Here is a 26,647-nt window from a genome sequence, read left to right as displayed (position 1 = left end):
CGGCTCAGGTCATGATCTCGCGGTCCGTGAGTTCGAGCCCCGCGTCGGGCTCTGTGCTGACAGCTCGGAGCCTGGAACCTGTTTCAGATTCTGTGTCTCCCTCTCTCTGACCCTCCCCCGTTCATGCTCTGTCTCTCTCTGTCTCAAAAATAAATAAACGTTAAAAAAAACAATTAAAAAAAAAAGAAATAAAAAATCTCTGACTTACTTTCTTTTCCTCGTTTAATCTTTCAATCCCAAATTAGTTTTAAGTGTTTCCTTTATGAGAAAATGTGAGAAATAAGGAATTTGTCAGCCAAATATATTTTATATGTTGACTAATCTAATAGTATAATAAATATTCTCTTTTCTCTATATAGGCTTCATTCCAGCGCTCTAATAGTCATGACAAAGTAAGGAGAATAGTTGCGGAGGAGGGTCGTACAGCAAGAAATCTGATAGCTTGGAGTGTTCCACTAGAAAGCAAAGATGATGATGGTATGTGTTTTTAAAAAGTTTCATTTTTGTTGTAAATTAGGAGGATATATTTAGCCCTAAACAGTAGATAGACCGAAAACAGTTTACAATTCAAACTCTTGAGCAAATTAGCATGTTACATTAAATAGGAAATAACTTTTCTGTTGCTTTTTTATCTTAGCTAATATACAAATGGTTTCATGAAAGTATTAGTTTTGCTCTTTCACATAGGAAGGAATGTGGGTTATGATCGGCATATTAATTTTCTTTTTTAAGTTATAGGAGATTTAGATTTTTTTCTTTTGTTAAATTCTTCTGAAAATAAAGAGGCTTTAAAATTTTACTGTATTCACCACAGTTACCTAGGTATAGTTTAATATAATGTTTTAGAAAATAAAAGATGAGTGTATTTCTTTAGTTATTATTTGAACTAGTTCTTTCACTTCAATGGGTAGAATGATTGTGAGCACTGCCTAGATCCTGGGGATCCAGAAGATTGTCTGGGGATATAGAAAAAAGGAGGGTGGAGTGTGCCAAAGGGCACCTCACTTTGAAATTTTCTGAGGGCTTGTAGAATATTCCTCATAGTGGGTTTGTGTGATGTCCTTTCATGATTAGACTCAGTTATATATTTTTGGAGGGATATGTAGAAATTATGTTGTGTCCTTTTCAGGGCATCATAGGAGGCACAAGATAGTGGTTTTGTTTTGTTACTATCGATGTCAACATTTACCACTTGGTTATCTTCTGAGTTTCTCTACTGTTAAGTGACTAACTTTTTCATTTGTAATTAATAAGTAATATGTGGTAAGATAGTTTGAAACTATGTAAATATCTCTTAAAACAGTCTACCCACTACTTTCAGCTTCTGTTGATAATTCTTAGCTGAGTAAGTTATTACTCTGGTGGTTGTAAAATGGTGATTTGCTAACCTCAGCGTTCCTTCTATACTTATTAACTGACATTAAAAAAAAAGATTTATTGATTTTTGAGAGAGAAAACGTGAGTGTGGAAGGGGCAGAGAGAAGAGGGGACATATAATCCAAAGCAGGCTCTGAGCTGACAGCAGACAACCTGATTTGAACTCCTGCACCATGAGATCATGACCTGAGCCAAAGTTGGAGGCTCAACCAACTGAGCCAACCAGGTGCCCCTAGCTGACATTTTATTAAAAAGTTTATTTATTTTTGAAAGAGAGAGAGTGTGTGCACACAAGTGGATGAGGGGCAGAGAGAGAGAGAGGGAGAGAGGGAGACCCAGAATCCAAAGCAGGCTCCAGGCTGTGAGCTGTCAGCACAGAGCATGACTCTGGGCTTGAACTCACAAACTGTAAGATCATAACCTAAGCCAAAATCAGCGCTTAATCAACTGAGCCACCCAGATGCCCCTATTAGCTGACATTCTAATGTAAAGAAGAGCTTTCTCTTTTCTTTGTATTTATATGTGTAAGTTTATATTTGTTTAAATTTGCGTGGGGTCATGATTTCTAATTTAATTTAATTTCTTATTTAAAGTTATAATCTATCGGGGCGCCTGGGTGGCTCAGTCGGTTGGGTGTCCGACTTCAGCTCAGGTCACGATCTCACGGTCCGTGAGTTTGAGCCCCGTGTCGGGCTCTGGGCTGATGGCTCAGAGCCTGGACCCTGCTTCAGATTCTGTGTCTCCCTCTCTCTCTGCCCCTCCCCCCTTCATGCTCTGTCTCTCTCTGTCTCAAAAATAAAAACGTTAAAAAAAAAATTAAAGTTATAATCTATCACTCTGTTTTGATGCTTAAATTGTTCTAGGTTTGTCTTAATTGTTCTGTCAGTGGGAGACCTGTTTTAAGTTGGCTCCTGTTTCCTTTTGACATATTTTTCTTCTTTGAGAACACCCTTACCCAGCAGGATGTTTCAAGCCATATAAGAGTTCATCTGTGTTTTGTTCTTTTGAATTTACTTTATGTTTACATATATTTTTTAAAATATAAAATTTATTGTCAAGTTGGTTTCCATACAACACCCAGTGCTCATCCCAACAGGTGCCCTCCTCAATGCCCGTCACCCACTTGCCCCTCCCTCCCACCCCCCATCAACCCTCAGTTTATTCTCAGTTTTTTTGTTTTTTTTTTTTAATTTTTTTTTTTCAACGTTTATTTATTTTTGGGACAGAGAGAGACAGAGCATGAACGGGGGAGGGGCAGAGAGAGAGGGAGACACAGAATCGGAAACAGGCTCCAGGCTCCGAGCCATCAGCCCAGAGCCCGACGCGGGTCTCGAACTCCCGGACCGCGAGATCGTGACCTGGCTGAAGTCGGACGCTTAACCGACTGCGCCACCCAGGCGCCCCTATTCTCAGTTTTTAAGAGTCTCTTATGGTTTACCTCCTTCTCTCTCTGTATATGTTTACCTATTTTTTACATTTTATCTTGCTTTTTATACTTTTTTACTTAAAAGTTTATTTTATCTGTATTTTACTTTCTACACTTTTATCTCTGATCCATTTGTAGTTTATTCTTGCATATTGTGTGAGTTGTGGGTCTCATTTTATCTTTTCCCATATGGTAAACAAGTTGCTCCAGCATCACTTACTATAAAGTCTATCTTGGCCCCATTTTTTTTGAGATGTCAGCTTATCATAAATTGAATTTCCATATGTAGTTATATTCTATTTCACTGGGGTGTTCATTCATGTATGAAGGCCATGCTGTTTTAATTATAGAGGCATTATAGTATATTAAAATATCTGTTTAGGGGTGCCTGGGTGGCTCAGTTGGTTAAGCATCCAACTTTGCCTCAGGTCGTCTCACGGCTCGAGGGTTCAGGCCCTGCATTGGGCTCTGTGCTGACAACTCCCCTGCTCACACACGGTCTCTCTCTCAAAAATAAACATTAAAAAAAAAAAAAATCTGTTTGGACCAGTCCTCCCTCAGTAGCTTTTCTTTGCCAGTCTTCCTAGATATTTTTAAGGAACAAAATTTACTTTGAATCAAAAATTACTGAATAGAGAGGGAAATTAAATTTGTCTTAAAAAATTTTTTAAATGTTTATTTTTTGAGAGAGCAGGAGCGAATGAACTGATGGGACTATTGAACTGTTGGGGAGGGGCGGAGAGAGATGGAAACACAGAATCTGAAGCAGGCTCCAGGCTCTGAGCTGTCAGCACAGAGTCTGACATGGGACTCGAACTCATGAACTGTGAGATCATGACCTGAGCCGAAGTCAGACACTTAACCAACTGAGCCACTGAGGCATCCCAAATTTATCTTTTTTATATTTAGCTCTATTCTAGCCAAAAAAATTTTTTTTTAAATTTAAATCCAAGTTAGGTAACATATAGTGTAATAATGATTTCAGGAATAGAATTTAATGATTCATCACTTACATATAACACCCAGTGCTCATCCCAAGTGTCCTCTTAATGCTCCATGCCCCTTTAGCTCTCCCCACCACCCAACACTCTGCCAGCAACCCTCACTCAGTTTGTCCTCTGTACTTAAGAGTTCTCTTATGGTTTATCTCCTTTTGTTTTTATTATTTTTGCTTCCCTTATGTTCATGTGTTTTGTATCTTAAATTCCACGTGAGTGAAATCATATGATATTAGTCTTTCTCTGACAAATATCCTCTAGTTCCCTCCACATTTTGCAAGTGGCAGGATTTCATTCTTTTTGATCACCAAGTAATATTTGATTGTGTATATATACCACATCTTCTTTATCCATTCATCCATCAATGGACATTTGGGCTCTTTCCATACTTTGGCTATTGTCGATAGTGCTGCTATAAACATAGAGGTGCATGTGCCCCTTCAAATCAGCACTCCTGTATCCTGTGGATAAATACCTGGTAGTGCAATTGCTGGATCATAGGAGCGGTTCTATTTTAATTTTTTGAGGAACCTCCATACTGTTTTCCAGAGTGGCTGAACCAGTTTACATTCCCACCAGCAGTGCAAAAGAGATCCTCTTTCTCTGCATCTTTGCCAACATCGCTTGTTGCCTGAGTTGTTAATGTTAGCCATTCTGACAGGTGTGAGATGGTATCTCATTGTGGTTTTGATTTGTATTTCCCTGATGATGAGTGATGTTGAGCATTTTTTCATGTGTCTGTTAGCTATGTGGATGTTTTCCTTTGAAAAGTGTCTATTCATGTCTTTGCCCATTTCTTCACTGATTATTTGTTTTTTGAGCATTGAGTTTGATTAAGTTCTTTATAGATTTTGGATATTAACCCTTTGTCTGCTATGTCATTTGCAAATATGTTCTCCCCTTTCGTTGGTTGCGTTTTAGTTTTGCTGATTGTTTCCTTTGTTGTGGAGAAGCTTTTTGTCTTGATGAGGTCCCTCCCAATAGTTCATTTTTGCTTTTGTTTCCCTTGCATGGAGGGAAGTAAGAAGTTGCTGTGGCTGAGGTCAAAGAGGTTGTTGCCTGTTTTCTTCTCTAGGATTTTGATGGCTTCCTGTCTTACATTTAGATCTTTAATCCATTTTGAGTTTATTTTTGTGTATGGTGTAAGAAAGTGGCCCAGGTTCATTTTTCTGCATGTTGTTGTCTAGTTTTCCCCTTACCATTTGCTGGAAGAGACTATCTTTTTTCCACTAGATATCCTTTCTGCTTTGTCAAAGATTAGTTGGTTATACATTTGTGGATCCATTTTGGGTTCTCTGTTCTGGTTCATTGATCTGTGTGTCTGTTTATGTGCCAGTACCATACTGTCTTGATTACAGCTTTGTAATATAGCTTGAAGTTCGGAATTGTGATGCCTCCAGCTTTGGTTATCTTTTTCAGGATTGCTTTGGCTATTCTGGGTCTTTTCTGGTTCCATACTAATTTTAGAATTGTTTGTTCTAGCTCTGTGAAGAATGTTGGTGTTATTTTGATAGGGATTGCATTGAATGTGTAGCTTGCTTTGGGTAGTATTGACATTTTAACAATATTTGCTTTTCCAATCCATGAGCATGGAATGTTTTTTTTGTGTCTTCTTCAATTTATTTCATAAGCTTTCTATAGTTTTCGGTGTATAGACTTTTCACATCTTTGGTTAGGTTTCTTCCTGGATATCTTATGGTTTTGGTGCAATTGTAAATGGGATTGAGTCCTTGATTTCTCTTTTTGCTGTTTCATTATTGGTATATAGAAATGCAAACGATTTCTGTACATTGATTTTATATCCTGTGACTTTGCTGAACTCATGGATCAGTCCTCACAATTTTTGGTGGAGTCTTTTGGGTTTTTCATATAGAGTATCATGTCCTTTGCGAAGAGTGAATGTTTGACTTCCTCCTTGCTGATTTGGATGCCTTTTATTTCTTTGTGTTGTCTGCTGAGGCTGGGATTTCCAATGCTGTGTTGAATAACAGTGGTGAGAGTGGACATCCTTGTCATGTTCCTGACCTTAGGGGAAAAGCTCTCAGTTTTTCCCCATTGAGGATGATATCAGTGGTGGGTTTTGTATATGGCCTTTATAATCTTGACGTGTGATCTTTCTATACCTATTTTTTTGTATAAAAGTTTTTTTTATCAAGAAAGGATGTTGTATTCTACGTCTATTGAGAGGATCATGTGGTTCTTATCCTTTCTTTTATCAATGCGATGTATCACATTGATTAATTTGGAGATATTGAACCAGCTCTGTATCCCAGGAATAAATTCCACTTGATCGTGGTGAATGATTCTGTTAATGTATTGTTGGATCCAGTTTCCTAGTATCTTGTTGAGAATTTTTGCATACATGTTCATCAGGGAAATTAGTCTGTACTTTTCCTTTTTAGTGGGATCTTGTCTGGTTTTAGAATCAAGGTAATGGTGGCCTCATAGAACAAGTTTGGAATTTTTCCTTCAATTCCTATTTCTTGGAACAGCAAGGTATTAACTCTTCTTTACATGCTTAGTAGAATTCTCCTGGAAAGCCATCCAGCCCTGGATTCTTGTTTGTTGGTACATTTTTGATCACTGATTCAATTTTTTACTGGTTATGGGTCTGTTCAAATTTTCTGTTTCTTTTTGTTTCAATTTTGGTAGTTTATGTGTTTCTAGGAATTTTCCATTTCTTCCAGATTGCCCAGTTTGTTGGCCTATAATTGCTCATACTATTCTCTTAATATTGTTTATAATTTTGCAGTGTTGGTTGTGATCTCTCCTCTTTCATTCATGATTTTATTTATTTGGGTTCTTTTCCATTTTCTTAAAAAAAATTTTTTTTTTTAGTGTTTATTTTTGAGAGAGAGGGAGAGAGAGGGAGGGAGGGATGGAGGGAGAGAAAGCACGAGCAGGGAGGTACAGAGAGAGAGAGGGAGACACAGAATCCATATCAGTCTCAAGGCTCTGAGCTGTCAGCACAGAGCCCGACGTGGGGCTTGGACTCATGGACTGTGAGATCATGATCTGAGCTGAAGTCGGATGCTTAATTTATTGAGCCATCCAGGTGCCCCTCCCTTTTCTTTTTGATCAAAAGGAGGTTTATCAATTTTGTTAATTCTTTCAGAGAACCAACTCCTGGTTTCATTGATCTGTTCTGTTTTTTTTTTTTTTTCTTATTTTTAATTTTGTTGTCATTGATTTCTGCTTTAAATTTTTTTTTTCAACGTTTATTTATTTTTGGGACAGAGAGAGACAGAGCATGAACAGGGGAGGGGCAGAGAGAGAGGGAGACACAGAATCGGAAACAGGCTCCAGGCTCTGAGCCATCAGCCCAGAGCCTGATGCGGGGCTCGAACTCACGGAGCGCAAGATTGTGACCTGGCTGAAGTCGGATGCTTAACCGACTGCGCCACCCAGGCGCCCCTGATTTCTGCTTTAATCTTTATTAGTTCCCATCATCTGCTGGTTTGGGGCTTTATTTGCTGTTCTTTTTCCAGCTCTTTTAGGTGTAAGGTCAGGTTATGTATTTGAGACCTTCCTTCTTCAGAAAGGTCTGGATTGCTGTGTACTTCCTTCTTATGACTGCCTTTGCTGCATCCCAGAGGTTTTGGGCTGTCATATTTTCATTTTCACTGGCTTCCATGTACTTTTTAATTTTCTCTTTAATTTCTTGGTTAACCTATTCATTCTTTAGTACAATGTTCTTTTTTTTTTTTTTTTATGAAATAGTATAATGTTCTTTAATCTCCAAATATTCGTGGTCTTTCTAAATTTTTTCTTGTGTTTGATTTTGAATTTCATAGTGTTGTGGTCTGATAGCATGCAAAGTATGATCTTGATCTTTTTGTACTTGTTGAGGGCTGATTTGTGACTCAGTATGTGATCCATTGTGGAGAATATTCCATGTGCACTTGAGAAGAATGTGTATTCTCCTGCTTTAGGATGAAAATTCTAAATATATCTATTAAGTCCATCCAGTCCAGTGTGTCTTTCAGAGCCATTGTTTCCTTGTTGATTTTCTGCCTACATGATCTGTCTTTGCTCTAACTGGGATGTTGAAGTCCCCTTCTATTATGGTATTATTATCAGTGAGTTTCTTTATGTTTGTGATTAATTGATTAATATATTTGGGTTCTACCACATTGGGGTCATGAATATTTATAATTGTTAGATCTTCTTGCTGGATAGACCCCTTAATTACCATATAATGCCCTTCTTCATCTCTTGTTACAGTCTTTATTTTAAAATCTAGTTTGTCTGATGTAAGTATAATTACTCCAGCTTTCTTCTTGATGACTATTTGCATGATAGATGGTTCTCCATCCCCTTACTTTCAATCTGCAGGTGTCTTTAGTTCTAAATGAGTCTCCTGTAAGCAGCATATAGACGGGTCTCATTTTCTTATCCATTCTGATACCCTGTCTTTTGAGTGAAATGTTTAGTCCATTGACATTTAGAGTGAGTATTGAAAGATATGAGTTTAGTGCCATTGTGTTGCTTGTAGAGGGTGTTTCTGGTGATGTTCTGTGGTTGTTTCTAGTCTTTGTTGCTTTTGGTCTTTTTTGTTTTCTTTTGTCTTCTCTCTAATCAAAGGGTTCCCCTTAACATTTCTTGCAGGGCTGGTTTAGTGGTCATGAACTCCTCTAGTTTTTGTTTGGGAAACTCTTTATCTCTCCTTCTATTTTTGAATGACAGCCTTACTGGATAAAGAATTCTTGGCTGCACATTTTTCCGGTTCAGCACTTTGAATATATTCTGCTACTCCTTTCTGGCCTGCCAAGTTTCTGTGGATAGGTCTGCTGCGAATCTGATTTGTCTTCCCTTATAGGTTAAGAACATTTTTGCCTTGCTGCTTTCATGATTCTTTTCTCATCTGTGTATTTTGTGAATTTGACTACGATATGCCTTGGTGATGGTCGGTTTTTGTTGAATCTAATGGGAGTTTCCTGGTTTTTTGGATTTTGATGTCTACGTTCTTCTCTAGAGTAGGAAAGTTTTCTGCTTAAATTCACTCACATACACCTTCTGCCTCTTTTTCTCTCTTTTCATCTTCTGAGACTCCTATGATTCGAATGTTATCCCTTTTTAATAAGTCACAGAATTCTCCAAGTCTTGTATCGTGATCTTTTGCTCTGTTTACCTCCTCTTTTCTGCTTCATTATTCTCTTTATCTTCTAAATCATTGATTTGCTGCTCTGCCTCATCCATCCTTGCCATCGTGGAATACATTTGAGATTGCATCTCGGTTATAGCACTTGTAATTTCATCCTGACTAGATTTTATTTCTTTAAATCTCTGCAGGAAGGGATTCTATGCATTTGTCAACCCCAGCTAATATTCTTATTATTGTGCTTATAAATTCTAGCTCAGACATCTTGCTTATATCTGTGTTGATTAAGCCCCTGGCTGTCATTTCTTCCTCCTCTTTCTTTTGGGGTAAATTCCTTTGTTTTGTCATTTTGGAAGAAGAAAAAAATAAAGTGAAAAATAAAAATGAAAAAATCAAAAATCAAAAATCAAATAAAGGAAGCTATATCCTAGGTGTGTTTTTAGTCTGCTTGTTGAAGGAATCTTGATAGAGAAAAAAGGGAAAGAAAAGAAAAATAAGATTTAAAAATTTTTTAAAAATAGGTATAATAGAATAAAGTGATATAAAGAAAATGAAATAGAATAACAATTAAAAAAAAGTAAATGTAAAGTAGAAAAAATAAAAATAAATTTTTCTCTTTGTGTCCACTAAAGAGAATGAAACGAAAGAATGAAAAAAAACCAATTTAATCAAAAACAGAAGCAAAAAAAATGAATGCAAAACAGCAAACAGAATGAAACCTAATGAAGTTGCATCCAGTTTCCCCTAGAACTGAAACTTTGAAGCCCTGTATAGTCCATCTGTTCACTAAGTATGTGATGTGACTTCTGCTGGTCTTCTAGTGGATGTGCTTGGAGGGCGCAGTTGGGCGGGGCTTGGTGTAACAGCTCTATTCTCCACTAGGTTTCACTGCTTAGCTTACTGTGGTTGTCATTGTTGTGTGCAAATGTGTGCAGAGAGTGGAAATGGCTTCACCCAGTTCCCTAGTCTCTGGCACAGGAATGTTGCACTTTCACCAGTTCACAATCAAGCACCCCTCCTTTGTCTCAGGCCTCTGTCCACCTTCAGCCTCTACCCTCTGCGTGTCCCAAGCTGTCCGCCTGCCAGGCAGCACCTCCCTCCAGAATTTTATATCAGATGGGGTTGTGTTTCAAATCCTCACACTTCAGAGACCCCTCCGGCTTGGACCCGTGCTGACTCCCTGTGGGAGGTTCTTGCTGAGCAATGGCTGGGTGCGGGATTGCCCCTGAAAATGTTCATGCGATCGCACAGCAGAAGAGGGTCAGAGATTATGTCAAATCACAACACAGCTGTTACTGGGTTTCACCACACTGTGGTGTCTTTGTCCCAGTACCAGCGAACATGGCTGCCCTCTGTGGTCTGCTGGGACCTTTGCCTGTTGGCAGGCCTTGTGGCCTCTACCAAATGCACTCCAAGCAGGGGAATCGCTTCTCCTGGGGTGGCACATGGACCCCTTAGATCTCTCTGCCTGCTCCTGAGAATCTACATCCTTATTTCTTCACCAGAGCACCAGGCACTGAGTTTCGGAACTTTAGACTCTGGGCCCCACTGTTTATATAATCCTGATGGTATTGAAACCCTCTCCTTTCTTCCTGTCAGTGGTTTTGGGGAACAGATTTCTTGTTCAGTCCCCTGCAAGTGTTTTCACTCTTTCTTTCTCTCCAGCTACTTGCAGGGGAGTGTTTTTCCTGCACTCTTCTCATGTGCTGCACACTCCCCTTTCTCTGTCTTCTCTCTGCAAAAACAGTTTCCTACCCTCCATGGCTTTTCTCTTCCCTAGTTCACCTCTCTGCAGTGTGTATCCGCTGAGTTCTGTAGCTCAAGTTATGCAGATTGTTGTGTTAATCCTTAGGTCAATTTCCAAGGTGTTCAAAATGGTTTGATGTTGATCTAGCTGAATTTCAGGGACAAGGCAAGCTCAGGGTCTCCATACTGCTCTGCCATCTTAACTTCTCCCCTCTGTATTAGCCAAAATTTTCATAAGGAAGCTTACTGTTACGTTTTTAAATTATTTGATAGAGAATATATATTATTTACTATAAAAGTTATAACATAAGACCTAAGATTGTCTTATGGTTGTTATATATGATTAACGAAATTTTATTTTCCCATTTCCATGGGTTATTTTATTATATAAATCTGAGGTTTATTAAAGTTTCTTCTAGTCAAAAAACATAAAACTAAAGAAAATACAACAGTGAATCACATCTCTGTATATAACCTGATTTTGCATGTAAGTGCATAAGAAATTGGCCAGTACAATTTTAAAGCTTCATTCATGCTTATTTCAAAATAACAGAACTATGAGCACAGAGAATCAGAACTTTCTGAATTTCTAAATAATGATGACAAAAGAAGAATGTTAACTTCATAATTTTTGAGGATTATTTTATATTGTCAGAACTTTGCCAGTAATAGGAAAATTTTTATTTTCTTTTTTAAAAAATAGCATCTTGTTCTTATTTATGGCTATAATATATACTCACATATTTCTAAGGATAATAATTCAGTTTTTAATAGTTTTCTTCTCTTATTTGTTTTCTCTGGTACTTGTTCTAAGCTGGTTATTCTACTGGATATTCTAAAAAATCTGCTGGTACCTTGTTCTCTATAATCAAAGGATGAATAATATAAGGACTGTGTAGGTGAGTGTAGTTCTATGCCTTTATCCCTGGTAGAACATTTGAGGGAGGCCCACTTATGTGTGATTAAATTGTTAACAGGTATTATGGCTCACTTCACTTATACTTCTTTTCAGGGGTCCTGGTCCAAAATTATTTTGCAGAAAGGAAAATCATTCTATTATACATTATAGATAGAATCTTATTCCTGTTTTGTCTTGCTCTCAAGAATAGAGTGATTATAAAACAGTAGTTAGGGGTGCCTGGGTGGCTCAGTCGGTTAAGCATCGGACTTCGGTTCAGGTCATTATCTTGTTTGTGAGTTCGAGCCCTGTACTGGGCTGTGTGCTGACATCTCAGAGCCTGGAGCCTGCTTCAGATTCTGTGTCTCCTCCTCTCTCTGCCCCTCCCATGCTCATGTTCTGTCTGTCTCTCTCTCTCAGTAATAAATAAACGTTAAAAAAATTTAAAAAACACCAGTAGTTAGTGTCTTTCTAACTACTGGTGAGAAACAGGTGAGAATGATCTAAATGATGTCAAGAATACAAGGAACTGAAAACTTCTCTTCCCAATAAAACTGTGTATTTCATAAATCAGATAAATTAGTCAAAATACTGAGTTTTTAAATGGTAAAAAATATTCTTGATTTGATTGTTAAAATAAATTTTGAATTCAAAGAAGTATTTTTCAGACCTGTTTATAAGTTGAGGAATATCACTAACTTGATCTTGTTTTTAAATTACTGGAATATCTGACTTATTTAAGAAGTTGATTTATTCCTGTTCTGAGAAAGCCATTCAATAAAATCAGTTTCTGGTACCATGGAAGTTTTTTTTTTTTTTTTTTTTTTTTTTTAATTTTATATTGACCATGTATGGATTGTACTGTTCTGTGGTCTCTAGAAGGAGATTATATGTTAGAGTGTCCAAATGATTTGTGTAGTTCAATTTTGTATTATCCATTTGTTGACTTTTATATTTGTCTATTTATTCTTGCCTTGAAGGAAAATCTAAATGTCAAACTGGTGGAAAATCAAAGAGGACAATTCAAGGCACACATAAAAATACCAAACAGGTACAGCATATACAACTTTCTACTTATAGAGTTTTAATTTCATTGAGACAATAAATATTGTGTATTTTGTCTTTATGTAAAAATCATTGTAACATTCTTTAGTTAACAAATGTGTGTATAGTACTGTATACCCAGCTCGTACTAAATACTTTACAAATATAAATTTATTGCTGCTTGTCACAGTCCTTCAATGTTGGCATTATTATCTTCATTTAAAAAATGAGGAAACTGAGGTAGGAAGAAGTTCTATAACTTGCTAGTGAGTGACAAAGCCAAGATCTGAACCCATGCCATTAATTTCTAGTTTATGCTCTTTTTCTTTTTTATTTATTTTTTATTTATTTAAAAAAAATTTTTTTTTAACGTTTATTTATTTTTTGAGACAGAGGGAGACAGAGCATGAATGGGGGAGGGTCAGAGAGAGGGAGACACAGAATCGGAAACAGGCTCCCAGGCTCCGAGCTGTCAGCACAGAGCCCGACGCGGGGCTCGAACTCACGGACCGCGAGATCGTGACCTGGCTGAAGTCGGACGCTTAACCGACTGCGCCACCCAGGCGCCCCTCTTCTAGTTTATGCTCTTAATGCTTCTGCTACACATCCCATATTTGTGAATTCTTTATGATTTTCTTTCTTGGTATGACAGTGTCTTTAGGTTGTAGAATAGTAAGAGTATTGTCTCTAAAAATTTTCACATTGCTTTACTAAAATTTGGAGAATGCAAGCCTACTTTATTTAAAAAAAATTTTTAGCATATGAATAGTTCGCTTTTTAATTCATAGTTATTTTCTCTTAAAGCATAGTTATATATGCTTTTCATATGTATTATTTTGGTTTTGATATTAAATATACCAATATGATTCTGTAAGCCAAAAGCTTCATTCACATAAGGAAAGCAGGAACTTCTAATCAAAATGTCATTGTGAGTTCCTAAGAAAATCCCTGACTCCTCACATACAGTGGTATCAATGATAAAAAAATTAGTTTTAATTAAAAAGATAAAGGATTTTCAAAAATAAGATGACCATCTCTGTGGATCAGAAGTAAAACAAACACATTGACAGGTAGGTGGAGTTGGGGATGTGAACCTAATCAACAAATCTTAGGGGTAAAGGAGGCTGAAATGTCCTGATTATGATGGGAAAACAGATGGAGGATATGGTATAAAATTTTAGGCTTGTGTGGGGTTCTACATTAGAAGCAAAAAAAGCTACAATCTTCCTGGGGTTGTGCCCTGTGAATTGATGTCTGAAGCAGTACAAGGGAGTAGCCTGTGGTTTATGACAGGATCTGTATTCTTGAAGGGTGAGAGTTTTAAGTCACCAGTAAAAGACCTCTGGAAGTGAGATCACTTCCAGAGTGGGCTAGATGATGGTCATCATAACACTAGTGCACATGGAGTGAGGGTGAGCAAAGTGAAGAACAAAAATATGAGAAATTCAGACTCAAAATGAACTTGTGATGTAAAATGTCAAAGCACATGAGGAGAATAATGTTATAAAATATAGATAACACATTCTGTGAATGAGGTAATGAAAAGGCATTTTCCTAGAGAAGACTTGCAAATAGCTTAAATTTCTCAAAGGAAAGAATAACTACAAACAAAAAGGAAAATTCTTAAAGAATACAGATGGATATTAATTTTGAACATTTATGTATGAAAGTGAACCAATTAGAAATCTTATAAATGTGGGGGCGCCTAGGTGGCGTAGTCGGTTAAGCGTCCGACTTCAGCCAGGTCACAATCTCGCGGTCCATGAGTTCAAGCCCCGCGTCGGGCTCTGGGCTGATGGCTCAGAGCCTGGAGCCTGTTTCCGATTCTGTGTCTCCCTCTCTCTCTCTCTCTGCCCCTCCCCCGTTCATGCTCTGTCTCTCTCTGTCCCAAAAATAAATAAACGTTGAAAAAAAATTAAAAAAAAAAAATCTTATAAATGAAATGTCAATGAAATAAAAAAAAAACCCCATAATTAATGGAGTAAATGTTGTATTGGACAAAGGGAATTTGTGAATTGGAAGACACTACCGTGGAGAATTTAAAACATGTCTCAGAGACCTAACGAGATGGAAAATAAGAAAGATGGATTCCAGGACTGTTGAAAGTAGAGAATAAATAGTGGGCATTGAATATTTGAAAAGATAATGTTGAAAAATTTTCTCATTTTGAGTTCCCAAGAGCTTCAGAGCATAACTGTAGAGCTGAGCAGGGTAAGTAAAAAGAGATATATTCCTAGCTACATTCTAGGGAGTCTGAAGAATGTTAAGGTTAAGGAAAAAAATCTTTAAAAATACCAGGAAGTCGGGGCTCCTGGGTGGCTCAGTCGGTTAAGCATCCGACTTCACCTCAGGTCGTGATCTCGCGGTCTGTGAGTTTGAGCCCCGTGTCGGGCTCTGTGCTGACAGCTCAGAACCTGGAGCCTGTTTCAGATTCTGTGTCTCCCTCTCTCTCTGACCCTCCCCCATTCATGCTCTGTCTCTCTCTGTCTCAAAAATAAATAAACGTTAAAAAAAATTTTTTTTTTAAATAAAAATAAAAATACCAGGAAGTAAACAAAACTACAGAGGAATGACAGATTAATAGCCTTATTATGAACAAAAGGACAATGAAGCAATATATTCAAAGTTTTAAGACAAAATTACTTTTAACCCAGAATGCTATGCTCAGCCAAGTGCAAGAGTAAAATAAAGCCATTTTTAGATATTTTAGACAAAGACTAAGTGTTTGCCACCCACTGACCCTTAATGAAGGAACTATCAAAGATGAACTTCAAGAAGAAAAGGTAACGTGGAGGAAGGAGCGTGATAAAAAGGTATGTGTAAAATATGTTCGTAAATCTTACTAACAGTTGATGGTTTGAAAACACACACAATTAGATTCAGAAAAGTGAACTATAGTTTTAGACAATATTAACATGAAAGCTAGATTGTAGGGAGTTAGAATGGAGTTAGAGTGATAAAATCCTTGTCTTATTTAGGAGGAAGTTTTTGTTAGGAAAATATGAAGTAAATGTGTATGATAAAAAGGCCATCTACTAAAAGCAGCCATGATTTCCAAATAGAGGAAAAGAGGAAGTAAATAAATCAAAGCTTTTCAACCCCGTAAAAGGCAAGAGAAAGAAAAGAAAAATTATGGTAAATAAAAAACAGAAAAGATGGTGGTGGATATTAAGCATAAATATATTAGCAAACATAATATGTGTAAACTGATTAAATTCACTACTTACAAGTACTGTGTGTTAACTGGTTGTGTCACTGGAGCTGCACAGGTTAAGTTCACCACTTAAAAGGCAGTTGATTGAACTAAATCTCTCATTTCAAATTGAGCTATATGTTGCTTACAAGGGACACATTTAAAACTTCAAGGAAAGACAAAAAACAAAGGGATAGAAAAAAATCCAGGTAGATACTTGGTATTCTAGATATACTCTAAAGTTAGTATAGCAATACTCAGATCAGATGGAATTCAGCATGAAATGCATTGACAACATAAAGATGGTAGTTGCATAATGGTAAAAAGAATAATCATCTATGGAGTATAAAAATAGTAAATTTTTATGTACCTTACAGCATAAGCTTGAAATAAGTAAAGCCCAAACTAACAGAATTATAATAGGAAATGTACATTCATAATCATACTAGGAAATATTAATATCTCCTACTCAGAAACTGATAGATCAAGCAGAAAAAAAATAGTAAGGTTATAGAATTAGTACAATTATGTTACATCTCACATAAATAAATATATGTGTGTGTATTGGCACTCAAGAAATAGTGTACACAGAACATATATGCAAAAATTGACCACATACTAGGTCGTAAGGGTAGTCTCAATAAATAGAAGTCAGAGAAGTCAGAACATGTTCTTTGACTGTAAGTGCAATTAAATTAGAAAAAAAAATGGAAGGATATTTTAATATCATACACAAAAAATAGATTATTGATGGACTAAAGCCCAAATGTGAGAACAAAAATTTAAAACTATCTAGAAAGATATTTTTTATTACCTTGAAATAGGAGAGACTTTCCTAGATAAGACAAAAAACACAATTCATGCATAAGTTACGTAAAATTAAATTTATATGCTAAAAAACTCAGTTAAACAAAACTAAAGGTAAGACTGGGAGAAGATACTATATATCAAAATTTATAAAGAGCTAAGATTAATCAGAAAAAAAACCGTAAAAAATTGTGGGAAACCTGAATAGCTTGTAAACCTGTGAAAAGATGCTTCGTTTTAGTAGTAATCAGGGAAATGCATCTTGTGAAACCTTGCCACTTTGCCCTCTAGAACTAGGTTCATCATCAGCATATCTTCTGTATTCCACTCTTCTCTTGAACATTCCTTTTACCTTCTTGTTTTAAAACTAAATCCCAACTGACTTGTGAGGATCCTGCTTCCACGGTCTTTAAGTAATAGCTGCAGCACTTCGATCTCTGGTTGTAGAGTTTGGTTAGGTTTTCTGCCTTTCCTTACTGCCATTTCAGATAATTCTCCCTTCTGTCTCCTAAAACTCCCTGGATCTGAAGTGTGTGCTATCAGACTATACCACCTGCGTTTCCTTCTTGTAGTTGCTGACAGACTCCTAGGTCACTTTTTATTCCTTGAAGATACAATTTCCAGGCTCACTGCAGGCTCTCTACCATCACTGCCATCCTCTCAATTCCTTGCATTTCTTTCTTCCAGCAGTCTTATCTTCTACTCATTTCCATGGTTACACTCTTGCCTTGTCCTTACTGATAACTACTCTTCCTCTAGTATCTCAGTCTCCATCCCTCTTCTACGTGTCATCTTTCTTTCCACCTTACTTCCTCTGATCTCCTGACTCTAATTGTTCTTCAACCCCATATAATCTGTAATTTATTGATCCTGCCACCCTTTGGCTATCTTTCATTTTCCATATGTAGACATGTGGATTTCCCTGAAAATCCACCTGAGATTCTATGGTTTGTCTGTCATAATTATTTTCCTGCATACTCTCTTGACTGTCTTACTACCCTGCCCCTTGGCAGTATATGCTTGGCAGGACTGTCCTGTTTAAATCTACCTTTCTGCCTGTTGTGCTGTGTATACCTATGCATTTTGAACATGGCTAGAGAAAAGTATCAATTATGTTGACTAGGCTATTTTTACATTTATGACTGCTAACTTCACACGGATAGTACTGTCCCAAAGTCCTATTGCATGCCCCTAGCTTTTTATGTCAGTACAGATCCCAGCATTATTAAAAGGATAATAAAGGAATACTACAAATAACTCTATATGACACAAATTTGATAACCTAGATGAAATGGGCTAAGTCCTTTAAAGGCACACTATCAAAACTCTGTGAAGAGGGGCACCTGGGTGGCTCAGTCAGTTAAGCCTCTGACTTTGGCTAAGGTCATGATTTCATGGTTTGTGAGGTCGAGCCCCGCATCAGGGGCTGACAGCTCTGAGCGTGGAGCCTGCTTAGGATTCTGTGTCTCCCTATCTCTCTGCCCCTCCCCCCTTTGTGCTCTGTCTCTGTCTCTCAAAAATAAACAAACATTTGAAAAAAAAACCTCTCTGAAGAAGAAATAGATAATCCTTATAGGCCTAAAGCTATAAAGAAATTGAATCAGTAATTAATAATCTTCCAAAACAGAAAGTGCCAGGCCCCTGTGGATTCATTGTTGAAATCTAAGTATTTAAGGAAGAAATCAAACCAATTCTCTACAGTCTCTTTCAGAGGGTAGAGGCAGAGGGAATAGTTCCTAACTCATTTAATCAGGCCCTAATACCAAAATCAGACAAAAACATTATAAGAAAAGATAATTGCAGACCAATAACTCTCATGAACATAGATGAAAAACAATCTTCCATAAAATATTAGCAAATTGTATCCCACAATATTTGAAAAGAATGATACACTATGACCAAATGGGATTTATCCCAGGGACAAAGCTAGTTCAACACTCAAAAGTAAATAAATGTAATGCATTACATCAGCAGGCTAAAAAGAAAAATCACATTATCATATCAATAGGTGCAGAAAAAACACGTGACAAAACTCAACACTGATTTATGACAAAAACCTTCAGTAAGCTAGGAATAGAGGGGAGTTTCCTGAACTTGATAAAATAAAATCTACAAAAAAACCTACAACTAATGTGATACTTAATGGTGAGAAAGTAGAAGCTTTCCCACTAAGATCAGTTATAAGGCAAGGATGCCCCTTTCACTACTGGTTTTCAACATTATAATGGAAGTTCTCCTAATGCAGTATGACAAGAAAAGGAAATAAAAGGCATACAGCTTGGGAAGGAAGAAATAAAACTGTCTTTGTCCACAGATGATAAGATTATGTAAGAAATCTGAAAGTATCAAGAAAAAACTCCTGGAACTAATAACCCATTAGAGCAGGTTGCAGGGTAGAAGATTAATACACAGAAGTCAGTGGCTTTCCTGTATACCAGTGATGAACAAGTGGAATTTAAAATTAAAAACACAATACCATTTATACTAACACTCCCTTGAATTAAATACATAAGTATAAATCTAAGAATGTATGTATGGATCTATATGAAAAAAACTATAAAACTCTGATGAAAGAAATCAAAGAACTAAATAAATGGAAAGGCATTCCATGTTCATGAATAGAAAGACTGAATATTGTCAAGATGTCATATCTTCCCAGTTTTATGTGTAGATTCAGTATAATCCTGACAATTTATTTTATAGATACTGACAAACTGGTTTAAACTGTATGTGGAGTCAATGAAATTTTGAAGAAGAACAAAGTTGGAGGACTGACACTACCCAACTTTCCGACTTTCTATAAAATTACAGTAATCAAGGCATGTGTTGTTGGCAAAACAATAGGTAAATGGATCATGGAAGAGAATAGAGAGCCCAGAAATAGACCCACATAAATAGCTAGCTACTCTTTAACACAGGAGCAAAGGCAATACAATGGAGCAAATATGGTTTTTTCAACAAATCATGCTAGACCAACTGGATGAACATCCATATGCAAAAAATGAATCTAGGCAGATACCTTATATCCTTCACAAAATTAAACCAAAAAATGGATCATAGACCTAAATGTAAAGTGCAAAAACTATAACATTCCTGATAACATAGAAGACCTAAATGACCTTGGGTATGGTGATGAGATTTTAGATATAATATCAAATTTGTGATCCATGAAGGAAATCTTGATAAGCTAGATTTAATTAAAATTAAAACTTTGCTCTACAAAAGACAATGTCAAGAGAATGAGAAGACAGGCCACAGACTGGGAGAAAATATTTGCAAAAGACACCCTTGTTAAAGGATTGTTATCCAAAATATATGAAGAACTCTTTAAACTCAAATAGTAAGATACAGTGTTATATTAGTTTTAGGTGTACAGTATACTGATTAAACAACACTGTATGTTAACTGCCCTAGAATTAAAACAATAAAAAACCTCAACGATAAAAAAACAAGCAAACTGATTAACAAACAGGCCAGAGGATATACAGAAGGCAAATCAGCCTATGAAAAGATACTCCACATCATATGGCATCAGGGAAATGTAAGTTAAAGCAACAATGAGATGTTACTACACACCCATTAGAATGGCCAAAATTGGGAATACTGATAACGCCAGATGCTGGTAAAGATGTGGAATCACAGGAACTCTCATTCATTGCTCATGAGAATGCACACTGGTATAGTCACTTAGGAAGACAGTCTGGCAGTTTATAAATTGCTAGTTTATAAAGTCTTATAAAACTAAACCTACTCTTACCATATAATCGAATAGTCATGGTCCTTGGTATTTACACAGAGGAGTTGAAAACTTAATGTCCACACAAAAATTTGCACATGGATGTTTATAGCAACTTTATTCATAATTGTCAAAACTTGGAAAAAACCAAGATGTCTTTCAGTAGGTGAATGGATAAATAAGCTGTGGTATATCCAGGCAATGGAATGTTATTCAGTAAAAAGAAAAGAGCTATCAAGCTATAAAAAGACATGGGGGGGGGGGTGCCTGAGTGGCCTAGTCAGTTAAGCGCCCGACTTAAGCTCAGGTCATGATCTCACAGTTTGTGGGTTTGAGCCCTGTGTCAGCTCTGTGCTGACGGCTCAGACCCTGGAGCCTGCTTCAGATTGTGTCTCCCTCTCTCTCTGCCCCTCCCCCGCTCACACTCTGTCTCTTAAAATGGATGTTAAAAAAAGAAAAAAGTCATGGAGGAACTTTATTATTATTAAAAAAATTTTTTTTAATTGTTTATTTTTGAGAGAGATATAGAGCATGAGCAGGGGAGGGGCAGAGAGAGAGGGTGACACAGAATTTGAAGCAGTCTCTAGACACTGAGCCGTCAGCACAGAGCCTGACTTGGGGTCTTGAACTCATGAGCTGAGCCATGAGATCATGACCTCAGCTAAAGTTGGAGGCTTAACCGACTGAGCCACCCAGGCACTCTGACATGGAAGAACTTTAAATGCTTACTACCAAGTGAAAGAATCCAACCTCAAAAGGGTGCATACCATATGTTTATATGGCATTCTAGAAAAGGCAAAACTGTGGAGACAAGATCAGTGGGGTGGACGCTGCCCAGTAAACATCATTAAAGTCTTCCCCCTCACCACCATCGTGTCTAAGTCAGAGTCTCCCAAAGAGCCTGAACAGCTGTGGAAGCTTTTCACCGGAGGTTTGAGCTTTGAAACAACTGATGAGAATCTGAGGAGCCATTTTGAGCAATGGGGAACGCTTATGGACTGTGTGGTAATGGGAGGTCCAAACACCAAACACTCCAGAGGCTTTGGGTTTATCACGTATGCCACTGTGGAAGAGGTGGATGCAGGCATGAATGCAGAGCCACATAGGGTGGATGGAAGAGTTGTAGAACCAAAGACAGCTGTCTCAAGAGAAGATTCTCAAAGACCTGGTGCCCACTTAACTGTGAAGAAGATTTTTGCCGGTGGCATTAGAGAAGACACTGAAGGTCATCATCTAAGAGATTATTTTGAACAGTATGGGAAAATTGAAGTGATTGAAATCATGACTGACTGAGGCAGTGGTAAAAAAAAAGGGGCTTTGCTTTTGTAACATTTGATGACCATGACTCTGTAGATAAGATTGTCGTTCAAAAATACCGTACTGTGAATGGCCACAAATGTGAAGTAAGGAAAGCTGTATCTAAGCAAGAGATGGCTGGTGCTTCATCCAGCCAAAGAGGTTGAAGTGGTTCTGGAAACCTTGGTGGTGGTCATGGAGGTGGTTTTGGTGGGAATGACAACAGTGGTCATGGAGGAAACATGAGTGGGCGAGGTGGCTTTGGTGGCAGTTGAGGAGGTGGTAGATATGGTGGCAGTGGAAATGGCTATAATGGATTTGGTAATTTGGTAATGATGGAAGCAACTTTGGAGGTGGTGGAAGCTATAACGATTTTGGCAATTACAAAAATCAGTCAATGAACCCTTCTGAGAGAGATGAGTCAGAAATCTCAATTTCTCCCCTCCTTTTTCACTCTCCTTACCTTTATTCTTCCTCTTTCCCTCAAGAGTCATTGATTAAAACAGTATAATGTCACGGAATTCAGTTGTGTCAAACCTTTCTCACCAATTTAGATTGCTTTGTCTTGAGGATCTTGAAAGCAGCTTACTACAGTGAGCTGTAGTAAGGGGATAATTCTCAGATTTTGAATCTTGGTTTTATCACTTAGTGTGAGACCTTGTGTTCATTTCCTAATTTAGTTAAACCTGAGTTTTCTCTTCTGTAAAATGGAGATAATAAAGTTACCTATTGTATAAAATTGCTTTACAACGTGGATGGAACTGGAGAGTGTGATGCTAAGTGAAATAAGCCATACAGAGAAAGACAGATACCATATGGTTTCACTCTTATGTGGATCCTGAGAAACTTAACAGGAACCCATGGGGGAGGGGAAGGAAAAAAAAAAGAGGTTAGAGTGGGAGAGAGCCAAAGCATAAGAGACTGTTAAAAACTGAGAACAAACTGAGGGTTGTTGGGGGGTGGGAGGGAGGAGAGGGTGGGTGATGGGTATTGAAGAGGGCACCTTTTGGGATGAGCACTGGGTGTTGTATGGAAACCAATTTGACAATAAATTTCATATAAAAAAAATAAAATTGCTTCAAAGATGAAGTGTAACTGTGTGGAAAGCACTTAGCACAGTGCCTGGCACATAGCAAGTATACCATGAATGTTAGATGCTGCTGCAGTTATTTATTATCATTGCTATTATTTTTATCATTGGTAAGTAAGAGCCATGTACTTTGGAACTCTATAGTGACTTAATCTCTACAATTTGATTTATCTGTTCCACTCTTTTTCACAAATTTGACAATTTTGCCATTAGTTTATTCCCATTTTTTTCTATGAGCACATTTCTTCTCTTATTCATCTTTCCCACTATAATCATACCTAACATTATTTGGGCACTAATTGTATGCTAGGTGCTATGTGAAATGCTTTATGAACATTGGAGTAGAAGTTGGAAGACTAGGTTCTAGTCCTGGTTCCATCACTCACCCTTTGACCTGCTAAAAAATTTAATCTTTCTGAGCCTCAGTTTTGTTATCTATATAGGAATAATAAATATTTGTCCTGTCTTTACAGTTTGTTGGAATGATTAAATGATAAGTCTTCAAAATCCTTTGATAAAATATAAATAAGCATGCAAGTATAAAGTATTACCATTGTTGCAAAGTTAAACATCAAATTTGCATAGCATATTGCCCTATAGATGGAATTTTCTAACTGTAGTTTTTTGCCTTACTAGCAACTTTCCTAGTAAAAGCTTCACATAGAGCAATCACAGAGAATAGAAACATCTTAACCTGCAAGCAGTAGTGGCTATTCTACATTGTAAGAAGGGATGGCAAAATGTTTGAATCATATACACATGGTTGTGTGACAAGGTAAATGCATAAATGGGTGAAAATGAGTGAAAGTACTTTTGAGAATTCATAAGATTAGAATCTAAAGTCACAGGAAGCTACTAGCTCTTTGCTGATCAGTGTAGAACAACTTCATGAAGGAGGCACAATTTGGGAAACTTCACAAATTAACTTTAACTTTGGATGGTGTATGGGAAGAGAAGTGAAATGGTCTGGGCTGTATGGTAAAGGGCTGGCAGCACAGGGCCTGCATTACATTACACGCAGTGTAAATGGTAAGCAGTGTTTTTGTGGAACTCTAATGAGAAGATGGTCTCCTGTGGCTATATGATCTTTGACAAATGAGCCTCTGAACCTCAGTTTTCTGAACTATAAAGTGGAGCTAATAATACATAGTTTATGAATTGTTTGAAGGAGGTTAGAAGATTATGTAAAGTTGCTTTATGATGTTTTGTTGTCCCTGTTATCAGGAGAGTGGACAGAATTGAGCTTTACTTTGGGATAGATGCTAGTTGAATGGGATTTTGAATTTGGTTTAATCCAAGGAAGGGATATTTGCCATAATAATAAAATTATTTACTACTAGGGCCAGAAAGAACTGGGAAAGCAAGTGAGGCAAAGATGTTGTGGATTGTTGATAATCACTTCAAATTTTATTGCTTGAGTATTGAGAATTTGGACCTGGGCTAGGGCTATCACATAAAATGTTTGCTAGTTTTCGTTTGTGAAATCTGGTTGGGGGACTGTGGAGGGAGGGTAAGCAGCTCCATCTCAACCCCCTAAATGCGTATATGTCTGTGTATGTATGTATACTTTATTTGCTTCCTTTTTGGTGTTAAAGATTCTGTGTAAACCAAAGATTGGCTATAAAAGATTTACGAAGTTTAGGAATTGCTGTTATATTGAAGACCAGAGCCTAAAACAAAACAGGAGGGTATTAGCCTGTTTCGGCTACTGTCCACTCTAGAGCTCTTCTATGAAAAAGAAAAACAAGCAACCAGGAATGATACACACACATACAAAACAACCCAAAGAAACCTGGGATTGTTTGTTGCTCTAACTGTAGTAGAGGGTTAATATTCATTTATTTTTCAGTTTAAGTAGCCACAGAAAGATAAGCAACTCTTTTGTACTTTTGAATTTCGGTCTTTATGTAAACTACATGCTTTTTGGTGGAATGACTCTGGTAGAGTCTGTAAAACTATAGAATGTAATCTTTATTTTCAAAGCTTGCCAGTGCAACTGAGCAAAGAATGGGTCCTTTAGTGCTCCTTTTTGACTAAGGGTCTGTTAACTGTTGAAGCCATGCTAATCTTCAGTAAGACATGTCTGAAATAAAAACATGTCCTTAAAAACCTGCTGGATTTAAGATGAGAAGCTTCGTTTTGATGAATTCAGTGTGGTGTAAGATAAAAAGAAGAATGTCACGTTTTTAAGTATTTATGTTGAAAAATGTGTTTTATACAAAAGTCCAATCCCTGAAGGCTTTTACAAAATATTTTTATACGTTTATGTTTTGTTTTATCTTACCAGAATGTTGGAGTAGACTGTAAGATAACATCATCTACAACTGGAGATAAACACTTTGATAAAAGTCCCACTAAAGCACGGCATCCTCGGAAAATTGATCTAAGAGCTAGATACTGGGCATTTCTTTTTGACAATCTTCGCCGGGCAGTAGATGAAATTTATGAAACTTGTGAATCAGATCAGAGTGTGGTAGAATGTAAGGTAAGGTTTGCCTGGAGACTCTGAAAGTCAAATTCTCTAATTTTTGTTACACCTGACATCATTTTCCTCAGTATGCAGTACTGTATTGTTAACTATCAGTGTCATCATGCTGTATATTAGATCCTCACAACTTATTCATCTTATAACTGAAATTTTGTACCCTTTCATCAGCTCTATCTTCCCCACTCCTTGGAAGCACTATTCTACCCTCCTTCTATGACGGCTTCAGGTTTTTTTGGTTTTGATTTTTTGAGTATCCCCCCCTTTTTTTTTGTATTACCTAATTATGTACTTTAATATTCTGTGCAAGATTTGGTAGAAAGCTGTGTTAATACATATTCCTGGGCCAGATACCAAAAAGATGGATACACACACACACACCCCACACAAAATTATTTTGCAAATCTCTTATCTGCATTTTCCATTAGTACTGTAGGTGGCACTAGTGAGATTTTCACATTCTTTGGTTTCATGTTTAATGTCTTTAATTGGACATTGCTCCCTTTCTGCTACCATTCTGATCACTCTCCTAATTCACTGTGGTCAGGGAAAAGTGAGATTGATAGCTAACCATAAACGATCCTGGGTGGGATTGGGATATCATTCTAAGGTGTGTTTTCCAATTTCGGATAACCTTGTGTTTGTAATAGGACATTAAACACGTAGTACAATCTGTTTCTAAAAATTCACTAAAAAGCCTTACCTTTTAGTAAGTAGAACTATATGCTATCTTATTTAATACTGAATGAAATTATTTTGAGAAAAGCCAGAGTGTTACGTCTTCATAGAAATATCTTTATAGAGATAGCTTGTTTTTACAGTGAACAGGATTGAAAACCCTGGAATTCATTATTTAACTTTTGAAAAATGTGAAGGGTCTAAGAAAAGTTACATGTTGAAACAGCAGCTGTGTTTCCTCTATAATTGGAAACAGCCAGAGTAGGTTTTAGAATAGTTTAAAAATATCATTCATTAGAAGCAGGTTTCAGAATGAAAAGTAATTGAAATCACCCAAATTTATAGTCTGTTTGTCACAATTTTGTTATTATCGCCATGTAAAAATTTTTATGTTTAAAAAATATGTTTAGGCAAAATCATAACCTTGGAGTTTAATGAGTCAGCATGTTGTGGTAGAAAACACTATTGACCTTAATTTTAGGTTACAGTTTCTTCTATAAAATGAGCATGTGGACCTAGATCATTTCTTTTTTATTTATTTATTTTCATTTATTTATTTATTTGTTTACTTAAAATCTTATTTTTTTACATTGACATCCAAAAAAAAAAAAACATACACACACAAAAAAATAAATTGACATCCAAATTAGTAAGTAAGCCATAGAAATCAGTTAGATCATGAAATTCATTGATTTTTGTATTTAAAAACAACAAAAGGTTGAAGAAATAAAATTTGTTTGTAACATGTGTACTTCTTTATAGAAGTGAGTTT

The 26,647-nt window shown here is 36.8% G+C and overlaps 1 protein-coding gene and 1 pseudogene across 7 annotated transcripts in view; both read left to right on the top strand.

Annotated features, from left to right (window-relative positions):
- The window catches only part of SCAPER (S-phase cyclin A associated protein in the ER), a 521,436-nt gene that overhangs the window by 27,487 nt on the left and 467,302 nt on the right, over window positions 1-26,647 (top strand). For 4 of the 7 annotated variants that reach the window (XM_023255046.2, XM_023255044.2, XM_023255045.2 and 1 more), the window contains exons 3-5: window positions 360-477; window positions 12,527-12,597; window positions 25,000-25,197. In XM_023255046.2, the coding sequence (XP_023110814.2) occupies window positions 360-477; window positions 12,527-12,597; window positions 25,000-25,197 (387 nt within the window). The remainder of the gene's footprint in view (window positions 1-359; window positions 478-12,526; window positions 12,598-24,999; window positions 25,198-26,647) is intronic. The other 3 variants (XM_045058993.1, XM_045058995.1, XM_045058994.1) reach the window with 3 other exon arrangements.
- Window positions 21,032-22,483, top strand: LOC109501075 (annotated as a pseudogene).

This window comes from Felis catus, chromosome B3 (assembly GCF_018350175.1).
Source record: "Felis catus isolate Fca126 chromosome B3, F.catus_Fca126_mat1.0, whole genome shotgun sequence".
Taxonomy (NCBI): Eukaryota; Metazoa; Chordata; class Mammalia; order Carnivora; family Felidae; genus Felis; species Felis catus.
Note: the sequence above shows the minus strand (reverse complement) of the source record. Positions and strands in the feature narration are given on the sequence as shown.